This window comes from Squalius cephalus (assembly GCF_949319135.1).
Source record: "Squalius cephalus genome assembly, chromosome: 5".
In the NCBI taxonomy this organism is placed as follows: domain Eukaryota; kingdom Metazoa; phylum Chordata; class Actinopteri; order Cypriniformes; family Leuciscidae; genus Squalius; species Squalius cephalus.
In genome coordinates, this window is record NC_137126.1 from 48,522,634 (window position 1) to 48,542,316 (window position 19,683).

The 19,683-nt window shown below is 40.1% G+C and overlaps 1 protein-coding gene across 1 annotated transcript in view; it reads right to left on the reverse strand.

Annotated features, from left to right (window-relative positions):
* The window catches only part of tspoap1 (TSPO associated protein 1), a 149,642-nt gene that overhangs the window by 14,393 nt on the left and 115,566 nt on the right, over positions 1-19,683 (reverse strand). The window contains exons 22-31 of the mRNA XM_079871835.1: positions 16,895-17,046; positions 15,902-16,396; positions 14,330-14,851; positions 13,711-13,869; positions 12,604-13,377; positions 10,733-10,817; positions 8,701-8,831; positions 7,735-7,903; positions 1,810-1,878; positions 695-748 (exon numbers count right to left, since the gene is read on the reverse strand). Coding sequence (XP_079727961.1) covers positions 695-748; positions 1,810-1,878; positions 7,735-7,903; positions 8,701-8,831; positions 10,733-10,817; positions 12,604-13,377; positions 13,711-13,869; positions 14,330-14,851; positions 15,902-16,396; positions 16,895-17,046 — 2,610 coding nt within the window. The remainder of the gene's footprint in view (positions 1-694; positions 749-1,809; positions 1,879-7,734; positions 7,904-8,700; positions 8,832-10,732; positions 10,818-12,603; positions 13,378-13,710; positions 13,870-14,329; positions 14,852-15,901; positions 16,397-16,894; positions 17,047-19,683) is intronic.

Sequence of the window (19,683 nt, forward strand, 5' to 3'; positions counted from 1 at the left end):
TTATTTAAAAAGTGCATTTCTGATAATGCCATAAACTTTTAACGGAAATGAAAACTTTGCGATTAATTGCATCCAAAATAGAAGTTTAAGTTTACATAATATATGTGTGTGTACCGTGTATAATTATTTTGTATATATATATATATATATATATAAACACACACATGCATGTATACATTTAAGAAATATTTGCATGTATATACTGTATATATATATATTAAAAAAAAAATTTCTTAGATATATACATGCATGTGTTTGTATTTATAAAATTATACACAGTACACACACACACACATATATTATGCAAACACAAACTTTTATTTTGGATGCGATTAATCGTTGCTCAGCACTAATATATATATTTCTGGCTTTGCAAAACTTCTGATATCTACTGCTTGATAAAAAGACAGAACAGAAGAAAAAGGCACTTATGACAGAAAACACATGCAGGTCAACAAAAATCAACCATGATGCAAAGAAGCACAACTGTCAAACGAGAGACTGAAAGATAATTAGTGGTTAGAACAGAGATGAGGACACGTCTTCATGGTAAAAGCATGCAGCGCTGCATCATTTGAGAGCACGTTAATATGCAATTAAACTGTCACACACATGCGGCTGGAAAACATCCGAGGAGGAAAACATGAGGAAGAAGTGAGAGAGAGAAACAGGACGGGACTGAAGGATTTCAAACCTTGACTGGAGGAGTCTATAGCAGACGTGTCCTCCCACACCGCAGAAGACTCCACTGGAGAAGGACAGAAGTGAGGGAGGGGGGAAGGGTTAGACACCATCTGATTGGCTGCCTGACCTTGATTGACACTTGGAATTATGGGGAAAGTGACTAATCAAACTAAACAAAACCAAATAAAATTATTGAGCTTATGAGTGCAGCATTCATCATGAGCCACAAACACACACACACACACACTTCAGTGAGAGATGGTGAGCTGACCAAAGGGGGTTGAGAGTCCAAGCATTAGAAAGTACAAGTTTAAAGGAATTATCCCAGGTGCAATACAAGTTAAGTTTGAAAACATTTATGGTATTATGTCAATTACCACAAAAAATAATAGTAATATTTTATATATGATAATTTTGTTTATAAATATGCATTGTTATTATATATGTTTTTAGCTTCTTTTTTTCTATAAAAAAGACAGCATTTGTAGCATAATGTCAATTACTACAACATATATTTTATTATATATTATTAATTTATATATTGTTGTTATTATTTTATATTTTCAATATTATTATTATTATATTCTACTTTTTTGCATAATTTTTTCTACAAAAAGTATGTCAATTGACAATTTTTTATAAATTTTATATTATTATTATTATTATTATATTTTTAAGCTTATTTTTTCAACAAAAAAAAAAAAAAGAAAAGAAAAAGAAAAGAAAAGAAGAAGAGGCAGAAGAAAAATAGCAGGTCCAATTAATGCACTTATAATGGAATGCCATATTGGCTAATATTGTTTTTCTCTGTCTGAAAGGCCTTGCATACATCAGCACAAAAGTTATAGCATTTTGACACATTGTTTTCATTACAATAACATGCATTGAATCATGCAGAGTAAAACCAGGAATATTTATTTGGAATATTTATTTAAATAACTAAAAGGTTAGTTTTGATTTCATGCTGACTGTGGTTGAAAAATAAAACACTAAGAATATCTAATGCTCGTATCCCCCTTTGGTCAGAGTTCCTGATGCAGAAGCAGAAAGCTGGGAATTCAGCAAACCAAACGCAGGTGAAATCTGGGAGGAGGTGAAGGAGGAGACACGAGCGCTGACACACACCTTTCTTGGAGCGTCTAGGTTTCGGCGGTGCAGCGGTGCGGCGTGGAAGCGGTGCATGTAAGCGGGCGTCTTTATAAAATTTAAACAGGATACGAGGGAAAAAAAGACAAGTAGGCAGACAAGAATGAATGAGAAGCCAAAGGAAAAGCAAAACCAGAACCAAGCTGAAAATGAGAGAGTAAAGGCTTACTTCACCCAAAAATGAAAGAATCTGTCATCTTTTATCCGCCCTCATGTCGTTCTGAACACCCAAGTCTTTCGTTCATTTTCGAAAAACGTCCCTCCATTGCAACTACCACTTTGACTCTTCAAAAAGTTCATGAAGTGATCGGGAAAAAAATCCATAAGAATTGAGCGGTTTAGTCCAGATTTTTTGAAGAGACTCGATTGCTTTATGAAAAGATTGAATTTAGGCTTTTATTCACATGCAAACATTGATCAGTGAAAATAAACAGAAGCTCAACCGACCAGTTTGACACGTGAGAACAAACTTCTTGCTGAAGCTCAAACGTTCTGCGTAACAAGAGAATGAGCCTCATTGGTTCTTGAAGCTCAAACGTTCTGCTTAACACAAGAATTAACCTCACTGGTTATTGCTGAAGCTCAAACGTGCTGCGTAACACGAGAATGAACCTCATTGGTTCTTGAAGCTAAAACGTTCTGCGTAACACAAGAATGAACCTCATTGGTTCTTGAAGCTAAAACGTTCTGCGTAACACAAGAATGAACCTCATTGGTTCTTGAAGCTCAAACGTTCTGCGTAACACGAGAATGAACCTCATTGGTTCTTGAAGCTCAAATGTTCTGCTTAACACAATAATTAACCTCATTGGTTCTTGCTGAAGCTCAAACGTTCTGCGTACCAAGAGAATGAACCTCATTGGTTCTTGAAGCTCAAACGTTCTGCGTAACACGAGAATGAACCTCATTGGTTCTTGAAGCTCAAACATGCTGCGTAACACGAGAATGAACCTCATTGGTTCTTGAAGCTCAAACGTTCTGCGTAACACGAGAATGAACCTCATTGGTTCTTGAAGCTCAAACGTTCTGCGTAACACGAGAATGAACCTCATTGGTTCTTGAAGCTAAAACGTTCTGCGTAACACAAGAATGAACCTCATTGGTTCTTGAAGCTCAAACGTTCTGCGTAACACAATAATGAACCTCATTGGTTCTTGAAGCTCAAACGTTCTGCGTAACACAAGAATGAACCTCATTGGTTCTTGAAGCTCAAACGTTCTGCGTAACACGAGAATGAACCTCATTGGTTCTTGAAGCTCAAATGTGCTGCGTAACACGAGAATGAACCTCATTGGTTCTTGAAGCTCAAACGTTCTGTGTAACACGAGAATGAACCTCACTGGTTATTGCGGAAGCTCAAACGCTCTGCGTAACACGAGAATGAACCTCACTGGTTCTTGAAGCTAAAACGTTCTGCGTAACACGAGAATGAACCTCACTGGTTATTGCGGAAGCTCAAACGTGCTGCGTAACACGAGAATGAACCTCATTGGTTCTTGAAGCTCAAACGTGCTGCGTAACACGAGAATGAACCTCATTGGTTCTTGAAGCTCAAACGTGATGCGTAACACGAGAATGAACCTCATTGGTTCTTGAAGCTCAAACGTTCTGTGTAACACGAGAATGAACCTCATTGGTTCTTGAAGCTCAAAAGTTCTGTGTAACACGAGAATGAACCTCATTGGTTCTTGAAGCTAAAACGTTCTGCATAACAAGAGAATGAACCTCATTGGTTCTTGAAGCTCAAACGTTCTGCCTAACAAGAGAATGAACCTCATTGGTTCTTGAAGCTCAAACGTTCTGCGTAACACGAGAATGAACCTCATTGGTTCTTGAAGCTCAAACGTTCTGTGTAACACGAGAATGAACCTCATTGGTTCTTGAAGCTCAAACGTTCTGTGTAACACGAGAATGAACCTCATTGGTTCTTGAAGCTCAAACGTTCTGTGTAACACGAGAATGAACCTCATTGGTTCTTGAAGCTCAAACGTTCTGTGTAACACGAGAATGAACCTCATTGGTTCTTAAAGCTCAAACGTTCTGCGTAACACGAGAATTAACCTCATTGGTTCTTGAAGTTCAAACATTCTGCGTAACGCGAGAATGAACCTCATTGGTTCTTGAAGCTCAAACATTCTGCGTAACGCGAGAATGAACCTCATTGGTTCTTTAAGCTCAAACGTTCTGCATAACACGAGAATGAACCTCATTGGTTCTTGCTGAAGCTCAAACATTCTGCGTAACGCGAGAATGAACCTCATTGGTTCTTGCTGAAGCTCAAACATTCTGTGTAACACGAGAATGAACCTCATTGGTTCTTTAAGCTCAAACGTTCTGCCTAACAAGAGAATGAACCTCATTGGTTCTTGCTGAAGCTCAAACATTCTGCGTAACACGAGAATGAACCTCATTGGTTCTTGAAGCTCAAACGTTCTGCCTAACAAGAGAATGAACCTCATTGGTTCTTGAAGCTCAAACGTTCTGCGTAACAAGAGAATGAACCTCATTGGTTCTTGAAGCTCAAACGTTCTGCCTAACAAGAGAATGAACCTCATTGGTTCTTGAAGCTCAAACGTTCTGCGTAACAAGAGAATGAACCTCATTGGTTCTTGAAGCTCAAACGTTCTGTGTAACACGAGAATTAACCTCATTGGTTCTTAAAGCTCAAACGTTCTGCGTAACACGAGAATGAACCTCATTGGTTCTTGAAGCTCAAACGTTCTGCCTAACAAGAGAATGAACCTCATTGGTTCTTGAAGCTCAAACGTTCTGCGTAACACGAGAATGAACCTCATTGGTTCTTGAAGCTCAAACGTTCTGTGTAACACGAGAATGAACCTCATTGGTTCTTGAAGCTCAAACGTTCTGTGTAACACGAGAATGAACCTCATTGGTTCTTGAAGCTCAAACGTTCTGCATAACAAGAGAATGAACCTCATTGGTTCTTGAAGCTCAAACGTTCTGCCTAACAAGAGAATGAACCTCATTGGTTCTTAAAGCTCAAACGTTCTGCGTAACACGAGAATGAACCTCATTGGTTCTTGAAGCTCAAACGTTCTGTGTAACACGAGAATGAACCTCATTGGTTCTTGAAGCTCAAACGTTCTGTGTAACACGAGAATGAACCTCATTGGTTCTTGAAGCTCAAACGTTCTGTGTAACACGAGAATGAACCTCATTGGTTCTTGAAGCTCAAACGTTCTGTGTAACACGAGAATGAACCTCATTGGTTTTTAAAGCTCAAACGTTCTGCGTAACACGAGAATTAACCTCATTGGTTCTTGAAGCTCAAACGTTCTGCGTAACACGAGAATGAACCTCATTGGTTCTTGAAGCTCAAACGTTCTGTGTAACACGAGAATGAACCTCATTGGTTCTTGAAGCTCAAACATTCTGCGTAACGCGAGAATGAACCTCATTGGTTCTTGAAGCTCAAACATTCTGCGTAACGCGAGAATGAACCTCATTGGTTCTTGCTGAAGCTCAAACATTCTGCGTAACACGAGAATGAACCTCATTGGTTCTTTAAGCTCAAACGTTCTGCATAACACGAGAATGAACCTCATTGGTTCTTGAAGCTCAAACGTTCTGTGTAACACGAGAATGAACCTCATTGGTTCTTGAAGCTCAAACGTTCTGTGTAACACGAGAATGAACCTCATTGGTTCTTGAAGCTCAAACGTTCTGCGTAACACGAGAATGAACCTCATTGGTTCTTGAAGCTCAAACGTTCTGCGTAACACGAGAATGAACCTCATTGGTTCTTGAAGCTCAAACGTTCTGCGTAACACGAGAATGAACCTCATTGGTTCTTAAAGCTCAAACGTTCTGCGTAACACGAGAATGAACCTCATTGGTTCTTAAAGCTCAAACGTTCTGCGTAACACGAGAATGAACCTCATTGGTTCTTGCAGAAGCTCAAACGTGCTGCGTAACACGAGAATGAACCTCATTGGTTCTTGCAGAAGCTAAAATGTGATGCGACATGAGGGTGAGTAAATGATGACAGAATTTTCATTTTTGAGTGAGCTATCTCTTTAAACAACAGAATAAGCATTAGCTTCAGCAATGAGCCGCTACAGTGAGAAAGAAAGGGCTGAACTGCAACTGTAGCAAAGCATTCTGGGAGACACGATCCACGTTGTTGCTCTTTGAACTGCTCATACAGTGATCACAAAAACACACACATTACAATGACAGTACTTTGGCACTTTTGTAAAGATGGCAAAGCTTTGTGATCTGAAATGAAACGGACACTGTGAAACATGAACCAAATTAAATTAAGAACAGATTGAGATAAAGTGAGTAGTATTCGGCTGATCATGTGACATCAACACGGTGGCCACTTTTTCATGTACATTTTTTACATCATTTTTAAAAAATACAATTCATTCCTTCATGTGCAACTATTTAAGGCAAGACACGATAGGTGAATAGAGTAAAAATGTTTAACTATTAGATATCACCATATTTCTCCAAGTTGATTAATGACAGAACATTATAATCGTTTTGTTTTATAAGATTTCTGAAATGTGTAAATATGCTAATTATGCATTATCTAATTAAATATGCATGCATTTGCATACATTTCCAGAACATTGGATAAAGTCAGGTTCAGAATTCTTGTTTCATTTTGTTGACATATTAGAGTTAAAGGTTATTACAGAGTGGATTTTGGATTTCTCTTTTTATCACTCCATAAATCGGAAAATGGTGTCAACAGACAGAAAATAAATGTTTGGTTTGGTGTATGTAAAGCTGCTGAAGTGAGGATTGAAGTGAAAAAAAAAAACCAAACACCTAAATGTGTATTTTATTTCGGATGTTTTCTTTCCACTAATCACAAAATTGACCAGTGCATGAAAAAACATGGTTTTACCTGTAGCGTCTTGCCTTAAATGAGAGAAAAAATACTGCATGCACCGTTATGAAGTACATAAAAGTAGTACTTTTCCACTGCTAACACTTTAAGAACTTAAGTTAGAAACCCAAGTTCCTCAAAGTTGTTAGCTTGAAGCCTATTTTAAAGCTTGTGTCTAAAAATGTAATTCTAGCTGTGCTAAAATGTCAGCTGTAGCCGGATTGTGGCTTTTTCTTTGGACGATTATAGGGAGTTAAGAGATTTATTTTTATTTTAGAACCATGAAAATACCATCAAAATATGACCTTCGATAAATGTCAGTCAGACTACAAGCTCTGCTGCAAAACCTAGTCAGTTGTCTACCTAGACAGCACTTTAAGATCCCGTCGTGAAGACCGATGCAGAATCTAGAGTGCTTTTTAATGCTTACAACTGATTTCAAGAGAGTTTGAAGTTAGCATATGCTCAGTAATCAAATAAGCTCATTGAACACACAAATATTGGGTGAAATAGTCAATTTTTGGATGATATAAACATGTTTAATGAATACGTTTCAATAGTGTATTTAAACAAATAAGTATTTAATAAAAGGGGGCAAATAATTGTTCCCAACGTGTTTTGGAGAAAAACATTTATTTCATAACGTGATTTTCCCCCGACTTTCAATTCTTTTACTTCAATGAAAGGTTAGATTTTTGCTTTTTTTATTTTTTTTATAAAATATCAAAAGGATTAACAATGCAAATTTATTTTTTACAGCCATCATTGATCATATTTACCAAGGGGGCAAATAATTCTGACCAGCACTGTATGTATCAATTTCCTATCTAAGTTTAAAAGTATCTATTTCTAAAGTATCAGTTCAAACATTTCAAGCCCTTGTACCTTCAATGCTGTCTAGGTAGGCCGCTCACTGGAGTACAAAGCTATCATAAAAGAACAGTTTGCTGGGCTCAAATCTGACTGGTAACATGATATGTTGGAGTGAAAACACAGATCGAGGTGTAGATGTACGAGTCTGACACATGCAATGATAAACACACCTATCTTTTCCATAGATGCCTCTGTGGTGAGGAAGCCCTGCATCAGGAGCTGGTCTCTGGTCTCCTCATCATCAACCTGGATCTCTGAAACCATATTACACGGGACAAAGCCACGACGACCACCCGACTCGCCTCGGTAGAAACCATCTGCATCTTTGTCCCCGTAAACCTGAAGAGAAGAAACACTGCAATGAACTTTGAACTGTGGCATGTTTTTGTTGTGAACAAGTATCTGTGCGGGTCACGCTGGAGACACATTTTGAAGGCTTATATAGACAGATTTGCCTTATAGAAATCTTATAATGGGCCGTGGTTGGATCTTCCATCAGGACAATGATCCAAAACAAACGTCAAAATCAACACAACAGTCCCCAAACCTGAACCCTATAGAAAACCGAAGAGTATATCAACATGGACTTGGGAATCTGCAGGATTTGGAGAGATTCTCTATAGAGGAATGGTGTCTGATCTCCAAACTCATCAGGCAAAAAGTATTGAATCAAATGGTGCCATTACTTATGGCTAATGTGTATTAGAGAAAAACATATATTTCATAATGAGATTTCCCCCTATTTTCATTGTTCTACTTCAATGGAAGGTTAGATTTTTGTGAGTTTTTTAATAAAAGGTCAATAAGATTAACAATGCAGATTTATTTTCAGTTTTCTTTGTTCATATTTACCAAGGGTGCAAATAATTGTGGCCAATGTGTATGATCCCCCCCCCCCCCATTTTCAATTGTTTTATGTCAGTGAAAGGTTCGAATTTGTGAGTTTTTCAAATAAAAGGTCAAAAGTATGCAGATTTATTGCAAGGGTGTTTATTAATGCAAGGGTGCCAATAATTCTGACCAGGACTGTATGTCACAGTAGGAAAGAAAAGACTATCACAACTTATGTTTCATGCCGACTTTAAGCTAGTATGGTCTGCTAGTATGGTCTACTATCAAATGCAACTAAGTCAAACCTTGATAATCTGTCCCTCTTTAAAGGGAAGTTCCTCTTCAATAGCATCAGGATTGGGTGACATCACTGCAGGTTCATATGGGAAGAGGGCAACAAAGATTCTGACCTCATTTTCTCCACATGGTCTGGGCTCTGCAACACCAAAGAGTACACACAAACACACCTGTAACATTTATATGCAGCAAACAGATTGGTGGTTGATCTGGACATCATGCAAATGTAATTTTTTTGGGAAGCTGTGCAAAGTTTCGTTACAACATTACAATAAAACAAATTATTTTAGACAATTTTCCCATTTTCCTTGATGCATTCTAAACATTAAAGCCAGTGAACGAATGTGCATTGTCTCCCCCGCCTGAAAGAAAGAATGGTGCGGCCCAGGCGTGTCCTTAAGTGAGGTAATCATACTAAAACCTCCTGATCCTAAGCCGCCATGAGCCGCTAGAGAAACGTGCGCACATGAGTGACACAGAGTGAGAGCGACAGGAAGAGAGAAAGACACACCAATGTCTATTCAGATACCAACAAACTTTGTGATTTTGAATAAAGTTCTTATGGAACAGATTAAAACTACATGACTGGTCAAAAGTTGGGAATAATTGAGTTTTTGTAATGTTTTTGAAAGATTTTTCTTAGGCTCACCAAGGCTGCATTTATGTAATGATAAATACATTAAAAACAGTACAATTCAGAAATATTAATACAGAACCGTTTTCTACATTTTTTAAATTATTAATGCAATTTATTCCTGTGACTACAAAGCTGGATTTTCAGCATCATTACTCCAATCTTCAGTGTAACATTATCCTTCAGAAATCATTAGAATATGCTCCATCATTATTTGTGCTCAATTTTTAATAAGGTTCTTACTGATATTGATAAGCAGCTCAGATTCAATTGTGCCAATTAATCGATTACTACATGAATTGATTCAACTGTAGGAGGCTGTAGATAAAAACTGATTAATTTAAGTCACCCAAGTGTCTACTAAATAAATAAATGAAAATGCAAACTGTAAATAAATGTAAAGCAAATACAAATGCCCCCCAAAACCACCTGTCCTATATATTGGACATGTATGCAAAATAAAACTGCTGTTCTGTACTTTGGAGTCTGACAGCCGGACTCAAGGTCAAGAGGTCGAGGGTCAGCACCCTGAATTCATCAGGATCGTATTCCAGTTTCTGGATGAGTTGGAAGGGGGCGGGGTAAGGAATACAGTGTAAAACAGAGATGCATGATCAGTGGTGGTAATGGGTGTCTGTCGTGTTCGTGTTAAGCTCCAGCAGTGAGATGTGCTCATCTCATTAGTGAGGATCAAGACCATCTGTAGCAACAATCAAGGGCAGGGCAAAGAAAAGAGGTCATTCCACAACCTCTGTGAGTCACATTTGAGGGCAAATATCCAGAAAAAATGTGCTACCTTTGGGAAAACCTCCTTTTGGGGATGTCGTCAAAGGAAACACAGATTCAAAAATATAGTAAAAATTTTGTCAAATATAGTAAAAGTGCAATGGTGTATATTAGTTGTCCACATCAAAATCTCTATGCTATTGTGGTCACTAGACATGGCTTGACTCTCCACCAATGCAAATTTGTGGGTTTTAAATCAAATAAAATGTGCATCTGATCACATAGAAAGCATTCCTCAACAAGCGAGTTCCTAGGCAATTTATGTGCCTAGGTTTAGGTTTAATCAAATCAATAACCCTACGAATGAGCAATAAATCAGCCTCAGAAAACAATACTTATTAGTTTTATCTAGGAACAAAAGTCGTCCCAATTTAGAGTGGGCTGACACACATGTGGGTGTGGTTGAAAGTACATTTGGAGAAGAAGGGCAGTCTAAAGTTGGGTGGGTTGGGAAGAGTCTGAGATGGATGTGATCTAAACGAGAGCTGTATGCAGTACACAGTGGTCAGGTATTATCCCGGAAGCTATTTTCATAGTTGTCAATTCCTCCTGTGTCATGACAAGCTGTCTAGAGTTAATCTGCTTCTATAGTGAGAGAGAGGGAAGTGAGAGAGTCTCACCTCTATGCAGTCTAATTTCAGAGCGTGCTGATTTTTGAGTGACATCGCACCACATCGCACCTGGATCTTCTCTTCCAGCTGCCTCCTAATGTAAGAGAAACAAACAGTTAGATGATGACAATGGTGGGAAACAGTCACTGACTAACATCACAGTGGGATGACAGCACCATCACACAAACTGCATGTAATACCACATATGAACACTAAGGGCTCCAGACTAGAACAATCACTTGTGAGCCACTTGCTGCTAATAAAGCATTTTGGGGCCAAGTTATACCTTTTACTTGGCAAATAACAGTCCATAATATATGAATTGCCAAGCTTGCATTTGGAACATCTGCAGTAGTCCATGTTCCAGTGTGAAGTTTACTTCGCTTACTACCTGCTAACCAAAAGATCTGAAACATTGTCTACAAAACTATTCTAGCTTCAAGCTACCTAGCTATTTACAACCGACTGCGATTGCATTGGCCAAGTATTTGCATCTGTGTTTGAACACCTTTCTAGAGTATTGAAAGAAGCCACATAATTTCACAATATGAAGTGTGTCTATGAATATTTGGTGTCTATGCCTAATGGCAAATACTGTAGATTGATGCAAGTGATGCAAACACTTTTGTTGAATCAGCAATTAGCCTGGAGCCCTGAAATACACACACACACACACACACACACACACACACACACACACACACACACACACACACACACACACACACACACACACGCACACACACACGCACACACACACGCACACACACACGCACACACACACGCACACGCACACGCACACACGCACACTTACACTGACATGTGAAAACTATTTAAGCAACATTTGACTCCAGATAAAAAGCAGCAGCACTTAAGGTTGTTCTTCATAACAACACAGAGGAATTATAAGAACAACAAGGAAATCCCTTTTGCAGGTACAACATACAGTTTCACACAGCACATCTGTATTGTCCAGTCTCTGCTTTAATGCTTAAACAGTCTCTGGACAATCTTGACAACATGTGGGACAAGAAGCATCCCATAAATATCAAGGAAAGGAGATGCACAAGAGCAAGTAAACCTGTTGAGCGGTAATGGAAAGCCAAGGCCTTAGCATAGCAACATTCTGACTGGAAAGAGTACAGGAAGATGTAGGACAAATACATAGAGCAGTGCTGTCAGCTACACAACTACAAATATGAAGATGCCTTGACTAGAGACTGGGAGAAAGGGTGTAGGGTACACAACCAAACGCAAGGAACGAGATGTACAGGCTTAAACCTTTTGCATCCACAGTAAAATTAGTGTTGGGGAGTCACTGTGTACTTGGTGGAATCCCATGTAGCACAATAACCACTTAACATCATATGTGGTAAATTAATGCATTTGAAATGCTAACTCCATGTAGAGTTTGGAATCGAGAACCACGTCTTATTCAGAACGGACGTTTGGTTTCGTTCAGGCTTTCGGTTACATTAACAGTTCTGTAACGTTCTTCCTTAACGACTTCCTTCCTGCATTCTTCCTTAACATGCAATATACATATCAGAGGTGCTAGGGTAGTGAATGCAATAATATTGTCCACTTTTTCTCAAAATTACTAAAAGGAAACTTGATGAGATCATTAAGTGGAAGTAGAACCAGAATTGCTCAATTTCTTAAGACTGTCATTGCTAAATTCAAGAACACATTCTAAGCCTTCCAACTATGATACTGCAAGTTGGAAAAGTTAAGCTACAGGGAACTGATAAGAATAGCAAATGATGATCTTCGCTTTTAGGACGCAAAAGGTTTCAGCCATTTCCTAAAGGGGTGGGCAGGTTTCTCAAAGAGAGCGTCTCAACAGACAGCAGGAGACAGATGGACAGAGGACAACCCACCCATGAGCGGTTGCTTGGGGGCAGCTCTGGCTGGGATCTGCATGTCAGGGGCAGGTTGTGGTACTCATTATTACCACCCTCCACCCACCACTCAGAGCTCATCTGGTCTAACACCACTTCTCCAGGGTCAAACAGCTGTTGCTCCTCATCATTATCAGTTCCATACTCTACGTCAATCTCTGTCGAGGGTCCAGTGGGCGACTTTACACGGTGTACGGTCTTGCTAACTAAATACGGTCCCTGCCCTGTTCCTGAAGATGCCAAAATGCCAGAGAGATCTGAAGACATCTGGCTACGGAGTAAGGCCACTCTCCTGAGTCGATCGCCATGTCCTTTGTGTTGTGTGCGGCGCACACCCACACTTCCAGAACTAGGCCCAGCATACAGGCTACTATCAGAGTCCAACTCCACCTCCTCCTCCTCCTCATCATCCTGATAGTTGATGGTGTCCACTGTGTCAGCATAGTGCACTCTGGGTCTAGTCCTGACTGGCGCTGTCCCTTTGTACCTCACTACAGGCGATTCAGATTCAGTTTTATTTCCATGATTTTGGTGGAAGGGAGAATGTCGGCGACCCTCGCGTCCTCTCTGGTGGCCCTTGCCTGCAGCAGTACGGCCTGGGGAACGTCTAGTGTAGGGTTCTGATTCGGTGTTGTCTTCCTCTTCCGTGACTTCTGGGATGCTGAAGAGCTGTTTGTTGTGGTAGACCTGAGGGGGGAGCTTTATAATCCTCTCCAAAATTTCTTCATCACTATCAGTTTCCCACATTTCACACTGGGGTTGTTTTAAAAGAAGGAAAGGACAAGGCGATAGATTGAAAACATGCAGATGAGGACAAAGGTTGGTTTTGTTTGGTGTCAAAAGTTGAAAAAAGAAGAAAACAAGAAAAAGAAACAAGAAAATTAAAATGCAACAGAAACAGAAAGAACATAAAAGTATGGCTAACTTTGTATCCTAACAAGTTTCTACTTGAGTAATTTGCCTGTCCACACCAAAAGCAAAAATTCTGTATCACACGGCACAATTACAGCCAATCAGAACTTGCCACGTCACAAAAGGACCAAAGGTTTACTGAGGAATACTACGTGTTCATGTGCATGTACATACCCTTCCCGTATGAGCTGTACCGTAACCTCTGGAGGGGACGTCAGTGATAGTCTCAGAGTACAGATCTTCCTCCTCTTCCTCCAGTATGTCTGACAGATCAGACCGACTGCTCTCCCCATGATAGTCTGGGGGAGGGTCTAAAAGACCACCAGCATATACCTGATAGAGTACAAAAGAAACAACAATTTCAACAGGTTTCTGAGACTCTAGGTCAGGGTTGTCAATTCCAGGAGGGCCACCTTCATGCAGAGTTTAATTCCAACTTGCTCCAACACACCTGTCCAGACGTTTCAAGTAATTCCAAAGACCTTGATAAGCCATTTCAGGTGTGTTTAATTGAGGTTGGAGTTAAACTTTGCAGGGTAGTGGCCCTCCAGGAGCAGAACTGGAGACCAGTACACTAGCACAACACATAATGTTTAAATGAATGAATGAATTACTCAAAAGTTCACATCAGAGTAACAAGCGAAGTTCATGCATCAAAAGGTGTTTCTCTGATGGAATAAATTTGTATATCAAGATTAGCTCAGAAAGAAAGATATTCAAAAAGAGTGCAGTATAAAATGAAATTATTTGCACAGGTACACATATGGTCTCCTGATTTAGTTTGGAAACAGACCTTCATACGAGGTTGAGGTACAGGCCGCAAGAACTCCTCCATGGACACAAGCCTGGTGTTTTCCCTGTCCTCCTCAGGCTCTGACTCAAAAGGCGATGGATTGGGAGGCCTCAGTGGGTGCGTATCCGGGATATTAAGAGGGTCCTTTCCTGGGATGTTAACTTTGGGGGATGTGTAAATTGGTGGCGGTGTATGAAGTTTGGCACGGGGGTCCTCCAGGAATTCAGAGAGGGACGCAACAGGACGTTGGACTCCTGGGCTGTCTGTCTCTCTGCTGGGGTTAAGCGCTACAGGGGCCACACTGGACTGCACTTGCACTGATGCAGGTACACCAACAGGTACATTAATGGGCACAGGCATGGTGGCAGGTGCTGGCACAACCACAGGACCTGGCACTGTCATGGACACTGGCATGTGTACTGGTGTGTTCAAGGGAGCAGGTACAGCCATGGACGTTGGTGTGGCAACAGGCACAGGCATGACCACAGGTGCAGGTGTGACCATGGGTGCAGATACACTCACCTGTTGATGGATAACACTTTTACTACTCAAACAGATAAAATACTCATTCCCAACCCTAAAGAGAAACTTTACATCCAATATCTCTGCACACAGACATTATATATAGACTAAAACAGTTCTGCATTATACTCAACATGAAATTGGGTTAATGTGTAATGGAGGCAAGCACGGAGTGCATTGAGTAGGACCAGTTACATTTGGTGCCATGACCCGTATGAGAGTGAGTGCAACAGAGGCAAGCTAGTAAGAGCGGTGTGAGCCCTGGCCTCAAAAGGCATGCTAGCGATTGACTCTAGAGGCTGCGGTCTTTAGCGTCTTTGTTTGCAAGCCTGCCTCCTATGCCGAAGACCCCAGTTCAAATCCCGATCGGAGCGGGTCGAGTGGAACCGATTAGATTTGGTGCCGTGACCCGGGTGGGAGTAAGGTTTAGAAGGGTTAGTGTAATGGAGGCAAGCTAGTAAGAGCTGTGAGTGTAAAACTAAAAAGGCCTCTAGCGGCGTGCTTGCGACTGGCACTAGAGGCTGTGGTCTTTAGCGTACTTGTTAGCGTGCCTGACTCCCAAGTGGGTCGAGTAGGACCAAATGCAGTGGCTAAAACTTAGAGCAGGGCTTCAAAAGGTTACTGGTCTTAACCAAAAATCAGATCTGAAAAAAGTGGAATGTCCTGGCTATTTTCCAAACAACAAAATTAACTGAGGGCATTATATTACATGGTTTATAAAACTTAAGTCTTACTTCCTCTGTAGTTCTCAAACCTCTTTCGAGTTAGACTATTTATAAATAGGGCAAGAGGAGACGCCCCAGAGTTACAGTGAAAAATGGTCTGTTCATTATGCAACACTACTATTTACTTTTATGATAAATTTGGTGTTGCTTTTTTTGTCATTTTTAGATCTCGACAGCATACATACACATTCTTTTTTTGTGTTTCACAGAATAAACGCATACATGTACAATTTTTTTTTTTGGCTCTTAAAGTGTTTGCTAAATGACTACTTGCACAGAGCAGTGACTAAAACTGTAGACAAGCAGAAATTTAGTTGAGACCCACCGTTGAGTTAGTACGCGAGGCACATAGTGACGGTGCTTCTTGTTCTGCCATTGTAGTCGTCAACGCTGCAGTTGATGTTGGGTTTGCCCAGGCTTCTACATAGGACGCAGGAGAAGGAGGCACCTCACAAGTGACTGCTTTGGGCGTGTTGACATAGACTCCCCGAACAGGACCAATGGTGTGCTCATCTAGTGTAGCAGCGTGTGGCAGAATGGGCATTTTGGCAGCAGAGAGAGATGTGGCACAAACAGCAGGGTCTGGATTGGCACTGGCCATGAGGACACTGGCGGTAGCTGGCAAAGACTGGCATTGAGGCAATGAGGCACCGGACATGATGGCAGGCAATTTGGCGGGCACATTCACCGACAATGAGTCCACCGACTCGCCAAAAGCTGACATGGTTCGGACGGTGAGCTCATGGGCCGCCTGTAACGTCTGGATCTGAGATGGACCAATCAGAACGCTGCCTGCTGTGGGCGACGACACCTCTAATACCTGAAGACAGAAGCAATAGTTCAGTCACGATGAACACTCTGAAATAATGGAAATTAATTTGTGAATTTAAATTTGAGTAACATCAAGATTTAAGCTCTGCTTACTCCGGACATTCATGAAGTGCACACTATTAAAGTCCCCCTGTAGTCAATAATTTAATTTTTTTTCATGCCTTCAAATAGCTTGAATATAACTCTACAGCCCTGCCTCATTTAGTATACACAGTTCTATGAATATGCAAATTAGCTCTGCCTCCACTTACTCACAGCAACTCAGAGATCGATCGTTGATGATCACTCATTGACCTGATTGGTTACAAGGTAGTTTGTGACGTCAGAAACAACAGCGATTTCAAACCTCATTTTTGAGACTATTCACTGCCATTTTGCCATTTTAAGGAGGACTTTAAACTATTGAAGAAGGAACATATATGATGAGCACTTAAAGATTCTCTTTGTTATTTTGTTAAGATTATGCAAATTGGTCACAGTCATTCACCTTCTTCTTGTCAGCATAGATGGTGTAGCCAGTGACTCGGACACCATTGGACGTCCCGGCAGCATCTATAGTAACAGGCAGCCAGCTGATCTGAGCTATTCCCGGAGACGGGCCCTGCTCCAACTGCACATCCAGAGGAGCATCAGGAGGACCTAGGGGACAAAGCAAAGGGTCAAAGGTCAAACCTAGAAATGTTGAAGATAACATAAAATAAAAATGGACTCTTTCTTATTAAATGTTGTTGAGACTGTAGATGGTTCGCACTCTGAAAAACTAGACAAAGTCTTTAACAAAAAGAATCAATTATTTTAATAGAGCAAGAGCAGACGTTTCAGCCATCCAGCTATTCTCAATGCTCATAATGTTGTTCCCAGTCTTAATGTGAGCATTTCATCAGTGAATGCTATTCCAATGAAAATTTTTTTTTTTTCTTTTAGCTAATGTCTCCAACCACTCTTATTTTTTAAACTCTTTAGTTTATGCCAATCCATTATACCGTTTATATTATGAATTACATCCTGATATATTCTGAAATGCAACAAAATAGCTAGAAGCATTCCATATACTTCATATACTAATAAAGTAGGCAGTCAACCAAAATGCCAATAACCACCGCTTGTTAAATAATGTGGTGATAATATTAACATATAGCATATAAGTCTTGACGTTTACTATACTGCTTGAATTCTAACAATCGCATACACATAAGCTCAATTACGGGCACTTATCTAAAAAAGCACTGCTTAATATAAGGTAACTACATTGGTTAGGGTTAGGTTCAGGGTCAAATACATACTACATAGTATGTACATGGGGAACTGGACTGTAAAATAAAGTACTACCAAATTTGCTCCTGTGAATAAGAATTATTTGTGAATATGAAGTCACCATGAAATTCTTGTTTTTTAATGGAATACTGCAGTGTTTATTATTATAAATGATTTATTGGTGCACATCATTTTAAATTATGCATTGCAAACTAACTTCTCTTCTCTGATGGCGAGGGCGGGACAACCTGTCACTCACATGAGATCCACCAATAGCAAACCACAACCATCCAATCAATTCCCAATTGACAAAATCAAGCCACACCCCACATTTTTTCTTGTTTGAATAGCTGTTTCACTTGGATATGTGTCACAATAGGGAAGTATTTATTTTTTATTATAATATCAACTTTCAACCATAACTTCTGTTTCATGCAGAATTTAACTACAGTTTATCTTATAGATTCTCCTCTGACTGCAAATGTCAATTCTAGCCCAATGGCAATGTAAAGTTGACTGCTACTCGTGAAAATGCGCTTTGATACGTTTGCCTGTTAACGTGTAGAAGTCTATGGTTAAAGCGCAATTTAGCAGTCAAAAGCTGAAAATGCATTTGTCGGTCCCACGGTAGCAAAATACGTATTCTGGTTGAGTACCATATACATAAGGGGCTTTCACACAGGAGGAACCCTTTCATAGTTCCTAGAACTATTGGTGGAAGTACCCGGATTTTGGCGTGTTCGCACCGCAGGAATTAGGAATGATTTTAGTTCTAAGAACTCCACTTGGAGGAACCAATTTAGCTCCGACTTCAGAGTAGGGTCTAAACCAGCACTATAGGAACTATTAGGGACGTTAGTGTACGCTGATTGGCCAAATGCATGTGAATGTATAACGTATTAGACAGGACTGTTAGACAGATCGTAAACTAATGAACATGGATAATGCGAGCACTGTGTCCTCAGGCCAGGCTCGGGGTGGGTAATCGGGAGAATCGGGAGAATTCCCGGTGGGCCGCTTCACTTTTGGGCCGGTCGAGGATTTATTTTATTTTTTTCACATTTGTCACGGTAGTTACATTACACGTTCCGCATTCTGACACCACAGCGCGCAGCCTCTGCATGGGTTGTACCATGTGAGGGAGTTCTCCCCTCCCCTCCTATAAAGTTGGTTGGGTCCATATCCCGTCTTTTCCAAAACGTTTTCTCAGGTAGACTACCGCGGCACCGCCGGCGCCTACCGATAGCTGGACCGGCCCTACCGTAACGGTACGCGTCAGGGAGGATGGGAGGAAGAGGCCAGGAGGTATGGAAGCTTGTTTCCGCCACAGAATAAAACATTTTAAAAGATAATTGCGACTTTTTATCTCACAATTGCGAGTTTACATTCTGAGAAATAAAGTCAGAATTGCGAGATATAAAGTCAGAATTGCGTGAAATAAAGTCGCAATTGCGTGATATAAAGTCAGAATTGCGTGTTATAAAGTCAGAATTGTGAGATATAAAGTCCGAATTCCGTGAAATAAAGTCGCAATTGCGTGTTATAAAGTCAGAATTGCGAGATATAAAGTCAGAATTGCCTGAAATAAAGTCGCAATTGCGTGTTATAAAGTCAGAATTGCGAGATATAAAGTCAGAACTGTGTGAAATAAAGTCGCAATTGCGTGATATAAAGTCAGAATTGCGAGATATAAAGTCAGAATTGCCTGAAATAAAGTCGCAATTGCGTGTTATAAAGTCAGAATTGCGAGATATAGAGTCAGAATTGCGTGATATAAAGTCGCAATTGCGTGTTATAAAGTCAGAATTGCGAGATATAAAGTCAGAATTGTGTGAAATAAAGTCACAATTGCTTCTTATAAAGTCAGAATTGCAAGATATAAAGTCAGAACTGCGAGAAATAAAGTCGCAATTGCTTCTTATAAAGTCTAAGTGAATTATTATTTAACTTTTACATTATTTGTTGAACCATGGTATTAGTAAACTACACAATAATAAGAGCTGAACTGTTGCTTCATTTATC